Here is a 13052-nt window from a genome sequence, read left to right on the forward strand (position 1 = left end):
TTCTAGTGTTTTAACCATAATTGGTCCAGATTTATGAGGATACATCGCAATTGACCAATTTACAACTTATCACGGAAGTTCGTAAACGAGTTCGAAATCCATCATGATTTTACAATAAAAACCGTTGTCAACAAGTACTTCAGTCTGAACCATTGTCTGATCCTTGTATTGTATGTATTGTATGCTTCGTGTACGCGGTTGGCGCCTGTACAATGGGTGATTTTGTATTTTATAATTATATAATAAATAATAATAATAAAATAATTCAGCTGAGATGTTATTTCATTATCATCATCATTCATTGCTATTGACGAATTTTTAATAATAAAGCAACATGTTTCCGCATGAAAGGAAGTTTTTTTCAGGTTCAGTGAACGTAATGATGGCAGATTTTTTATTTTATTTCCTTCCTAATCGTCTTCCCAGAATCATCACATGAATCTTGTAATAATTGTATCCGGTACTATATAATATACCAGTAAGTGGCACACGATCTTCACATAACATAAGGATAAGATTATAATAGGCTAGTAGGTACAGAATAACAACCACTAAATAAGTTTAATGATTTATTGCATAGCATGTGAGTCGTTGAACTTTCAATTAATATTATATTAAGAAAAAAAAACAATTACAATATAGACATATTCAGAAGAGTAAGACGAATCGATTTTAAAAAAAAGATATTACATTATGTATGTTTGTTGCTTATACAAAAAAAAACATATTTACTAAAGCCATTTAAATTGTCTTATTATTTTTGTTGTCATAATTTTGTTATTGTTAACATTTCTGTTTTCTAATTCTTATTTACCTTTTTTAATTAATGCTACAATGGTAAGTTAATAATTTAGGGCTTTACTTTGTTATTTCTTTTTATCTGGCTTTCTTTGAAGAGTATCAATCAAGCCCTAATTGGAACATTTTTTGTCCGACATTAAAAAAAAAAATGAAAATTAAAAATGGAATCTAATTTAAAATCTCACCAGGTAGTACTTGTAAAATCAAACATTTGCGATAATGATTTAGCAACTCGAAACATTTGAATTAAGATAAATAGACAAGACAAAGTAAACAGCATTAGGTATATTGGTGATTTTGGAACTTTGTATTGCGTTTTTATACCCTGCCTTTTTAAACGTTTCACTTCTCGTAAATTTGCTAAATCAAGCTCATGAATAAACGGCGAATTTAACTTTTTGTCGTCGTTAACTGAAGATAAATTCCATAAAGGATAGTGAAATCTAATGTTATTATATCGCTTTGCCCAACGTGCAAACACTGCTTTTTCTGTGATAAATAAATGACCCGTGTCCAAGTTGATCTCACTTTTCTTATAGTAAGCACACTCTTTGTGCCCATTTTTCTCATAGTAGTGGTATAAGGTTGGGTCTGATTTTCTGAAAAGGAACAATGAACACTTGTTTATTCTGTATGAGACATTAAGCCTAAAGATTTGTTTACCTTGTTTTGTATTGGTTTGTAACAAAGATATAATAGTATCATATGGATTAGGATGCCGGGATCAGAATCAAACTAGTAGCATTTAGTAAAATACCGGTTGAATAGTATGAGCCTAGTAGTAGTAGGTATTGTAGTAACTTAGTTAAAAGTGTGGTCATTTTCTTACCCATAAAAGGAACAATAGGCTATGAAGAAGATTTCCTTTCCCCTAACTCATGTAATGTTAACTGATGTGTTGTTTTTGTTCTCCTCTTTTTGTTAGAAACTGCAAATTGCATTAGGACTTACTTTTAGGTTTGAACAGAATATAGTTTTTGATATTAATTATGTTTAGTCAATTATTTCAAACATTTTATTCTAGATTGAGTTTTGCTTGTTAAGTAGGCTTAACGTGTGTAAAATACAAACGGAATTCATTCGATTAACGAACTACAAAAATAGAGGGCGTGGGTTTATGTTTTTTTTAAACCAAGCCAGTGTAACTTGTTTTGTTAAATGTTAGGCATTAAGTATACATTGTTTCTAGTAAACGCAATTAAATATTACGTTCTTGAATCTGAAATTGATTTTGACCAAAATAAATGAAAGGCCTACCTGCACAACTCGTACTGCGTCATACCGTATACGTGAATCTCACTACAGATACTTAAAGAGAGAAGCATCGTCTGCCATCCAGTTGTAAACCATGTTTTCAACTTTGACCTGACAGGAAATTATACGATACATTTAACATACATTTAATCACCCTCAGATCCGCCATATTTTCAAGTGAGATAAGAACAGTGTATAATGTTTCGATTTTATCAATATTTTTTTTTAAAATTTAAGTGACATTATTTTTACCTTTGAAAGCCAGTCTCGATCAGAAATATATCCTCGACAACCATTAAAGCACGTTTTAAGGGAATGTAAAATTCCAGATTAGAAAACTGTTTCGATAACTTCTTTGCGATCATTATTTCAGGCCCAGTCATGTTAACTGTATCATTATACAGCCAAGGCATTATAATAAGTGTATGGTTCGTTTTGTTTTTGCTAATTTCCCCCCGTGGATTTGGAAAGAGTAATTTTGATTTGTTTTGCAAGAATTTAGCATTCGCGTTTCCGACTACTCGAATGTCTGTTCGTCTTCCGACATCTTTTTCGTATCCAGTCACCGGTGCGTTGTTCATTCGAATAACACAGTCTGATTCGTCAATTTTCATCCCGGCACTTTGATTTACAAGTCTGCCCGAACTCATGACAACTGCGCATGTGGAACATTTGCGATCTAAAGTCTCGAAATCAAGTGAATAAATATTAGCACTTTAAAAAACGGTTACGAATTTTTTTAAGAATTAAAATCAACAAACAAGATACGGTATTTAAAATGACTTCCAAAACAGTTTTGCTTCCAAGTGTGTCTCCAATCTTAAACGTTTGGTGGACCAATTTTGTTTTAACAAACCTCTCTAGGCTAGGTGGTCTCCTTGATTGTAAAAAAATTGTAAAAAATTCAAAAACCTGTTTAATTTCTGATTTAGGCTATAACAAACAATCACAGTTCCATTTTTTGATATATACATCAAATTTGATTTAATCTACAAGATTTTAATCAAAGGTGGTTTGAAATTTGTTCAAATCAATAAGCGTGTAATATAAATAAGGCTCAACAGAAATGGGCTATTGTTGAAGAACTGAATTATACATAAAATTCAAATTTCGTTTTATAAGCTTTATATTATTTATAGACATGTTATTTATTTTATCTGTAATTAGCCTATATACTGAAAGTTGAAATTAAATAAAATGGGCTTCCCTTCCTCACGAAAATAAACTCCACAAGTTCTTACCTGTTTTTTATATAAATGTGTATACATTTCGGCAAGATTCATTATTAGCTGCGTAACCAATAGGTTTTTCTGAGATAAGTTAGGTGAGAACTTCGGCGGTAAAAAGTTTTTATTTTCTTGTGGAGTACGTAACGTCTGGATGTCATTCTTTTCTGCCGCCGATCGAAGACTAATAAGTTGGTTGAAGTCAAACGAACTTTGAGGGCGCAATGCATCATCTGATTTTATATACCGGTATATAATAAACATGTTGAAAATTGAAAATATAACAATTGTGAATATCCATATCTTGTGTCGTTGTTGCATATCTATAACTCATGTAATCTATTTCTGTAAAATAAAATCAAATCAAGAGCAGAAGTAATTTCTAATGTGATTATTTGAGAAGTTCCTCCACCACTCATACGCTCGTATATAATTTAGGTATGTGCGCCAGGTAAAAATCAAAGGCGCTTATATTGGATGTTAAAAAGATGCGTTTTAAATTCTTTTTTAAAAATAGCAAAAGAATTTGAATGAGTAAAATGACGAGGGAGAGAATTCCAAAGAGGAGCAGCATATGTGCGTGTTTCCACTTTGTTTGCATGTTTCCATTTTGAGACCATTAGGCCTACAGCATCGAACCTTTCAGAATTCTGTGATGATTCTATAGTAGCCGTATAATATTATATTGTGACAAATATTACTATTTGAACCATTTAATTTCCGGTTTCATCAGGGTATAAATGTAGGGCTACTTGTATGAAAATTATCTATCATTAAACTGGAGGCCTAAGTATAAAAATAATATGAAAGCTTACCTATATTGAGTAACATAGCTAGGAACAGTGACGTGTAGACTTTGGAATGTCAAAACTAAATCGATATGGTGTTCTCGGTCACAGTATCATCGTATCTATCAGGACGAGTAAAAAATTGTATTGTTAATAATACCTCTTCAATCTTGAACTTCAATTCTGAACAAATGTGGGCCCGGATGTCTCACCATAACTAGGTAGGCCTACTACTCTCGTTTATACAGGTGTATCAATAGTGGGTCTATAGGTTATCATTATTCAAACAATACCGTCTGCTTTATAGATACACTATTTTGTGATGTCGAAATCGAGATATCAACCAAGATTGATAAAGAGAGATTATAAATTAATATACTGGTAGCACATATGTCAACCACTGCGGATATGATATGAAAACCAAGGTGTCCGATACACAATTACAGTATGAGTCATACACACCGTAATGTTAAATCTTAATCATTACCAAATACATTATTAAAAATATATTGTTCTCCAAAAACATGAAAAATGAAGATTAATTAAATCAGACCTTGAATATGTTATTTTGTAGTTTTAATAATGTTATCACTTCAGTAGCAAAAAAATATGTTTTCACTTATAAAATGACAAAATTAATGGTTAAATTCAACCAAAAACCCATTGGCTGGCACCCAATTTGACCATTTTTTTGCTTTAAATTACAGTTTTTTCAGGTAAATACATTTTTTTTCAATCCAATTTTTGGTCTGGATAACTATTATGTTACATTAAGTGCAGAACAATATTTATACTATAAAAGGGATGAGATATATAATCAAGATAGAAATGTCTGTACTCACCTGATATTGTTTCTCCCATACGAGATAATGGGATTCCAAAATTTTGTTAAGAATTATTTTTTCAGGGGGACAATACATCTTTCCATTAATTGTTAATAACAGCATAATTAATAACTTGTTTTTTATCGAGATTAAATTTTTAAATGTACATATGATTTATATGAACCAGCCCCATTGGGTCACCGTTGGTCACCTTTTGATGAAAAATGGGCTAATGACGCGACAGCGCTATCAAAATAAGGAAATTATTTCTTCACTAAACAAAACTAAAATGGACATAAAATATAGCCTACAACACAGTGAAAAAATCGATAAAATATTTTGAATTGTAAACATGTAAAATTGTTAGAAAAATAAGTAAACCAAATATCAAAAACATACTTCCACATCAATCAATAACTTGGCTTCCACGGAGTGCCTCAAAGTATTGGTACCCATAGCGTAGCAGCATCCAAAATAGAGATCCGAAAAGATCTAAGATGAATAATGAATAATACTGAGATGAGTTACACAGGCAGATGCACACAGCCAAGCCTCAAATCAATGATCATTATGCAATGCACGATTGCGTATTCTGCATATATTTATGGTTCTTTTTGTGAATGAAAAATGCAGATGAATGATGGGGAATAGAAGAAGCTTTCTGTTTCTGTTTCTGTTTTAATTTCTGTAACCAATTCAGGTTTTTTACTAGGAAATATACCCTTATTGGTAATTTATAATGTTTTTTTTTAACATATCGCCCTCAACACTACATTAAATTATCTTAAATCTATTTAAAAGGCGTACACTGAGCGCCCTCATATTTTACCAGTACCATTACACTTGCATTATTGCAGTACGTGTGGGCCCTACTACGGTTTTTTTTTTCAACCAAATTTTGTATAGTATTAGGCCTATATATTCTAACGAATTGTTTTTATTCTTGATATGATTGTTCTTAAATTATTAAACGTTTATGTAACATTTAACCTGTGTTTGTCTTTTATGAGCCCGTCCCACTTTTATTTCAATAAACGAAAAACCAAAACATCCGCCCGTTACAACTACAGGTACTGTCAACCGACATTGTTTATAAAAAATTATACTAGGTCTTTGTATTTTACATTCTTTTACAATCTTGACACCAATTTGAACACATTACTTTGTTTAACATTTTGAATTTTTAAAGAACTTGTTTTCTGTAACTGATTTGTTTACACCATGCTTACATTCAGACACTTAAGAATATATTTTAAAAAGCCCCAGTTCACAAATGTTGTGAACGCATGTGGGCTACAAAGTAATGAATTGAAAAGTGAAAATATCCCACAATATTAGGCCTAGTATTAGTAAAGGGTCGCATTGTAGGCCCTATAGCGTGAAATACCAGTACCAGTACTACTACAAGACAACCAATCGGTGTTTCTTCTTTTCAACACGTGATGTTTAATAAGTAATCTTAGTCATTGTCGTCTTCACTCCCTCGACTCATTTCCATATAACAAGAGCTAAATTAATTGAATTCATACTTTTTCACATTCTTCATAGGCGAGGTCAAATGAAGGTCTGGTCACGTTTCCATCTCGTCTCATGTCTTGATTAGTAAGCCAATCTTCATGGTCCACAGTAATGTAATCTACAACATCTTTATATAACTAGAATCGTGCTGATTTAGTGTAATTAAATTAAGATAATATTTACTTTAATAGTTAAAGGTTACATTGTATGTTGACTTCTTGTTAAAAGTTTTACGTAGAAGTAGACATATATTAATCAAACTATATAGTAATTTATAAGGCCCGATTATTTCTATCATTATAATTAGAATTCATTGAGTTTGTTTGTTTTGTGAAGTGCGCCCTCTTTTCACCCAAACTTCAACTTCTTGGTTGGTACATTGATTTTAGTTATTGTTATTATTGAAGAATTGCTATTGCTATTTTTTATTTTGAGAAATATTTTATGTTTGATTGAATACTATAATAACTCGCTACACTGTGCTGTACTACTTGTGTGATACTTACAGTGCGGTATTGTGTTCTTATTTGCTACATTACTTTGCGCGCCATACTTGTGTGATCTACTTTGTTGCGCTACTTGGTCTGCTACTTGCGACCTATTGAATAGTTGTATAGGAGCTATTGCCAATAGTAAATTGGAGAGATTTTTTCAACTGTATGATAAATTGGTTTTCCATTTAATTCGAATTGTATTACTCAACTTCCATTGTATTTCTAATCATCCACAGTACTACCCGTACGATGACCACAATACGCTTGTATACACTGTATCTATTTATCCAGCTGTCGTAAACGACAATACAGTTGTATGTGTTTTTGCTATTAAAACGTCTTAATAGATTGTGTTGATATGAGATATTGAAAATTATTTTACGCCTCATTGGCGAGCAATACAGTAGCTTATTTATTTCGACGATCGATATAGTTTCTGGATAATGCCATGTTATTTAAAGGAGAAAGTAGGCCTTTGGTTTCCTCTAATTGAGGTTGCATTTCTCCTAAATTAGAAACGAAATTCAATCAATATTGTATTAATCAAAATGAAATCCAGATGAGCTATATAGAAATTAAAAAAATGTAGAAAAAAATTCGAAGACTTATTTATGATAATTTAAACTTGTATAGGCCTACATGGACAGGGTTAATCAATACTGGTACTACAATCCTTTAAATAGTGTATAGTAGTCCATCGTCTGCATGCATTCAGTTGTTCAATCATGTCTCAATCTTATAGTTTATTCCGATTCTATAGTTGTTCATTAATGAAATTACTAAATTGTGCATTTACAAGCTAGCTTGGTTCCCATTAGAACGCGCCAAGGACGTAAGTTCAACGCAATAATTTGACCACCAATCGTCGTCGTCATTGAATGCACGCGCAACACAAGTTTGTTTGTTTGTCCAATTTGCCCAATCACAATCATTCGAATTTCATTTTTGATTTGTCAAATTACTTTACGTTCTATGTTACGTCTATGGGAAACAAGATATATAATTGATACAAAAATTAAGTTTAATTACTGAAAATGTAGTTTATAATGGTGCATAATAACAAAGAATAACAGGTAATATAATATACATTAGCGATAGTCACATTTCTCCTGTTTTTAATTGGGAAAAGTATAATAACGATTTTTTAATGGACCTTTTGAATGAGACTGAAAAGACTGAACCTTAACGGTGATTTACAATCTACTATCGATAATATATCTTTTATTTAATAGTATTTCCATTCACTGTGGAATTACCACTACATTAGGCCAGTACTACACATAAGAGTTTCATCAAGGCTGTTTATTTAGTGCTTTACCTATTTCATATTTCACATTAATTATGAGTTGAGTATAAACCAAGTATGGCGTTTAATTTGTTTTTCTTTTGTACTTTGCACTTATGCTTAAAAATAATATGACCACTTCTGAATGATGTAGTTTGCTCGTACAGTAGCATACTGAGGCCTATGTGGTGCTATTATGCATTATGTTTATTTTATTTCCGTTTTTTGTGTCATGTGTATACGTATATTGTATTATAAGAAACCTCAATAATCCAATTAAATTAAAATTCAAATCTAAAATGGCGACTAAAAGGTGAATCTAGTTTCATTTGTGTGTTTGTTCAATCCTCCTATTTTTTTATTTGTATTTAAGAGACAAGAAATATAATTTCATATCGTATTTCAATCAATAGAATCTCAAGGTCATTCATCATTTAATTTCCAATTATTGAGACTTTAATCGTATATTTCAATGGAAATATTATTAGGATACGCATGTTTATAAGCATGTAACGTGAATGCTAGATATACGTTAAAGATTGAAATGCTGATTGGAATACGACGTCACATTCTGTTTTATTCGAGATCTTAATAACGATATGTTTATTAAACGCCATTTTATCATGTCAATTTTTCCATTTAGCTGACTTAAATGTTTATATTCACATTTCTAAGACAATGTATTTTGATAAAAACACCTGTAATTCCTACTGTTCTGTGCTACTTCCGAGGCAGCTGATATGTTTTATAACGCTTTATATACATTCATCTGCACTTTGTTTGACTAATGACAACGCGAAGTGTCCTAATAAAATCTAACATTATAATAATTAGTCTTGTCGTCTCGACTAATATTTACATTCGCCTTCTTAATTAAGTATTGATTACTTTTACGTGTAATTATCACATCATAATTACCTAAACATTCAATAAATACCTCAGCTGTACTACCGTAAACAAATATCAAAGTAGGCTAATGATAACTTGTCTTGTATTGTAACGTATGTGTTGATGTGTCGTGCCATTTTAGATCAAAATTTACATACCGTGTCCGAATTACTGAATTTGAAAAGACGTCACCCACCCTTGCTCTGCCAGTGCAAGCAAGGAAACCGTTTGACATGATTATTAATATTATTGTGGAAAATTTAATTTCGGCCATGAAGCCATTCATGCTTGTATGAACATTTATATTTCAAAATGTCAATGGTATATCATAACGTAGGCCTACACTTTTGCATACTATCCATATCATGAGCCAGGCAACAAAATATTGCACTGTAAGCATCCATCCCTTCTCCATCCCCTTTAATTTAGAAAAATAAATATTGAATATAATAATAGGACTATAAATATAAATTGCCGTTTTGTAGATTACTATTATTATTCAACGTGCATTTATTAACTAACTTAAAGCTGCTGGCTTTGCGAATTCTAAAAATAATCTCAATCGTTACGCGTAGTATAATAAAGATAATTAATATTTCCGGTAAAGACTAAACTTGATGCATTAAGATATCGATGGAAACAGTATCTGGATCAAATATAATCATTATATATTTTCAAGCTCTGTCTACACTATCAAACTAGTTTGACAAAAAAAAGTGTGATGTGCCCAAATATGGTAGTGATATTCCCAAATATAATATCATGTCCATATACGGACACATCACATTTTGTTGTCACATAAAGTTTGATAGTTTAGACAGAGCTTAAGACTTGATTAGATGGATTCAACATACCATGCAATACAGAAAAATAGGTTAAAAATCTACATTCCCATATAATTTTAACTGTAAGTATCAAGGCATTCATTAAGGATTTTTTCTAACGATGTCCTTGGCAATTAAAAATATTTGATGTATAGTTCATTTTAGTAGCCTTTGTCATTGTTTATAAAGTTTCTTTGGTAAAACATTCTCTGAGGTGTTTCCTTAACATCATCAGTTTGTTCGTCTGAGCTCTCCCTACACTAGCAAACTAGTTTTACAAAAAAAGTGTGATGTGCCCAAATATGGTAGTGATATTCCCAAATATAATATGTCTATATACGGACACATCACATTTTGTGGTCACATAAAGTTTGATAGTGTAGACAGAGCTTAAGACTTGATTAGATGGATTCAACATACCATGCAATACAGAAAAAAGTTAAAAATCTACATTCCCATATAATTCTAGTTCTAACTATTTCCGTGGAAATTAAAATATTTGATGTATAGTTCATTTTAGTAGCCTTTGTCATTGTTTATAAGGTTCCTTCGGTAAAACATTCTCTGAGGTGTTTCCTTAACATCATCAGTTTGTTCGTCTAAGCAAGTCGGTACAGGATACCTGGAAAATAAATCTGCTTTTGCTTCTTCGTACCTAAACTTTCCATTCTCAACAAAACTAGCTCTTCTTTTCATTAATAATTTAAATTCTTTTGCTTTAACCAACTGGGCTATATGTCGGATGTTTAACATTGGTGTTTTGTTGTTATATTCTGAAGGTGCCATTTCTGCAATTTTGGATAGATTTTCTCGTACTATTAACCAACCTCTAGATTTTAGTAATTTAACCTTCTTGCTGTTGTCTTTTTCTGATATGTTTCCAGCATTTGAATGCATATCTCTAGCACTCTTATTTCGAACTAATGCATTCTTAGCTTGGAACCTTGTCTTTAAATTATTCCATCTCTTCTTCGAAGATTTTTTCTTTACATTTATTTTTGTATCATTGTTATTGTTGTCATTATTTCTTTCATTTTCTCCATTAAGTTGTTCAATGACTAGTGAGTATTCTTTGCTACCTGGTGACACAGAATCCATACTGCTTCGTCTTAACATATCAAGTTCAGACGCATCATAATGTTTAGCAGCAAATAAATTATCCATACGTTGGGTGGTATAATCCAACATATTATGTACATCCAAACTTGTATAACATTGTCGTGAACACATACTCAGCCTGGACACTCTGTCCGGTATTTCTATCTCCATTTCCAATGATTTCTGTTGGTTTGTTTCGCGTCTGCTTGTTCCCCAAACCTCTTTTACAGGTTCGTTCTTGTTTTCAGTAGCCACTAAATCTGGTGTCGCCATTGAAGAATCACCGGTGGTAGGCCTGTACATCTTTGATCCTGTTGTAGGCCTACGAGTCCCTTCCGAATTAGAAACAAACAAACAAGTTTCAGGCCAACTTTCGGGATCCTCATATCCTTTAAGAACTCCAACAGTTTTTTGCTTAAATAGGCGACTCCTAACCTTCGTTCGTTTTTGGTGATTACCATCACCGTATTTTCTCGATTTTTTAGATCCACGATCAATATTTTCAGTGCTCGGTACAGTAAACCGTCTAATAAATAGCGGGCTAGGTGTTTTATCTCTACTACTTCTAAATTTTGGCTCTGTGACGGATCGTCGTAGAATTGACGATTTTTTTCGTACGTCAATTTCTTCTACATTTGAAAGATCCTGATCCTTCTCCGCCATTGCACAATTGAATTACACGCTAAGCATTGAAGTGTACATTTATTTCCCTTTTTGAACACTTCAATTTTACTTCATAATGCGAGAACAATCACACGATTATGCCCATCATCAATTAACAATTCTCCAATTAAAATCGAACGTCGTAAAATTGTGAATTCATTGTAAGGAAGTGCATTTGCGCACTTGCACAGTGATAACATTCAGAAATGATAATGCAGTTCATTGAATTGGCGAAGATGAAACTTTCCAACGTTATTTTTTCTTCGATACGTCTTTTTACGAGTAGGCTATATAATGGTATGCATTAAAACAACATATGATACCATTACAGTCATATGAATCTTCAATCGTCCAATATTGTACGTTTTTGTGTAATATTCTGAATAGATTGGTATTTGCTAAAGCCGGTGGCGAAATTCGATAAGGACTCTTACGCTGTTTACCATAAACAGTTTTCTCAAGCTAGAGTTTATCATGAAAAGACTGCAAATGGCAATACATAAAAGAAGAATTGAAAAAATCATCTGAAAAAGAGTGTCAACACAATTTCACCGCCTTCTAAAATGACTTTCTGAAGCACATAGCGTGACGGAGCGGCGGTGATATTTTTAGTCGATATAGCGCCACCCATTAATTTCGCTTTACAAATTCACCTATCCGTAGTCCGTACTGGCCTATTAAATGGTATACAGTATAGGCCTACTACTGATTGGTTAACTCCATTATTATTGTCGCATTTGTTATATGTTATTGCCTTGGTCAGGTAATATGGAACGCCGTTTACGCAACATTTCGATGATATGAATTTTATGACGCGATATGTGAATGAAATGCATCGATATGAATTAAATGGTGCGATATATGAATGAAATGTTTTGAATTGAATGCTTTGAATTGAATATTTTGAATGAAATGTTTTGAATGAAATGTTTTGAATGAAATGTTTTAAATGAAATGTTTTGAATGAAATGTTTGAATTGAATTGATAAGTCAAACTATTGGTGGCGTATGTCATTCTCGCTCGCGATTATTTTCTCAACCTCTTAGGCCTAAGCCTGGGTACCCTCATCTCCTTTCTTCCACGCTGCCTTTACAGAGAATCCTAACAGACCTGGGTTCGAAAATATGTATTCCAATGTTTCAGGTCTCAATTCAATTCAAACATTTCATTCAAAACATTTAATTCAAAACATTTCATTCAAAACATTTCATTCAAAACATTTTATTCAAAACATTCAATTCAAAACATTTCATTCAAAACATTTCATTCAAAACATTCAATTCAAAGCATTCAATTCAAAACATTTCATACATATATCACGCCATTCAATTCATATCGATGCATTTCATTCACATATCGCGTCATAAAATTCATATCATCGAAATGTT

General features: G+C 32.0%; 1 protein-coding gene across 1 annotated transcript; it reads right to left on the reverse strand.

Annotated features, from left to right (window-relative positions):
* Window positions 1-366: 366 nt before the first annotated feature.
* On the reverse strand, window positions 367-5383 carry LOC140051645 (alpha-N-acetyl-neuraminyl-2,3-beta-galactosyl-1,3-N-acetyl-galactosaminide alpha-2,6-sialyltransferase-like). Its single transcript, XM_072096920.1, has 6 exons — window positions 5293-5383; window positions 4097-4191; window positions 3297-3626; window positions 2308-2741; window positions 2059-2166; window positions 367-1400 (listed from the first exon to the last, which is right to left on the reverse strand). The coding sequence occupies exons 3-6, from the start codon at window positions 3600-3602 to the stop codon at window positions 983-985; spliced, it is 1266 nt and encodes a 421-aa protein (XP_071953021.1). The 5' UTR covers window positions 3603-3626; window positions 4097-4191; window positions 5293-5383; the 3' UTR covers window positions 367-982.
* Between the last annotated feature and the right edge of the window lie 7669 nt (window positions 5384-13052).

This window comes from Antedon mediterranea, chromosome 6, assembly GCF_964355755.1.
Source record: "Antedon mediterranea chromosome 6, ecAntMedi1.1, whole genome shotgun sequence".
Classification (NCBI taxonomy): domain Eukaryota; kingdom Metazoa; phylum Echinodermata; class Crinoidea; order Comatulida; family Antedonidae; genus Antedon; species Antedon mediterranea.

Coding starts and splice junctions, on each gene's coding strand:
- LOC140051645 (XM_072096920.1), bottom strand. CDS start 3,602: ATGCAACAACGACACAAGATATGGATATTCACAATTGTTATATTTTCA. Junction 2,167..2,307: donor ATCGAGACTGGCTTTCAAAG/GTAAAAATAATG, acceptor ATTTCCTGTCAG/GTCAAAGTTGAAAACATGGT. Junction 1,401..2,058: donor ACGCAGTACGAGTTGTGCAG/GTAGGCCTTTCA, acceptor GTTCCTTTTCAG/AAAATCAGACCCAACCTTAT.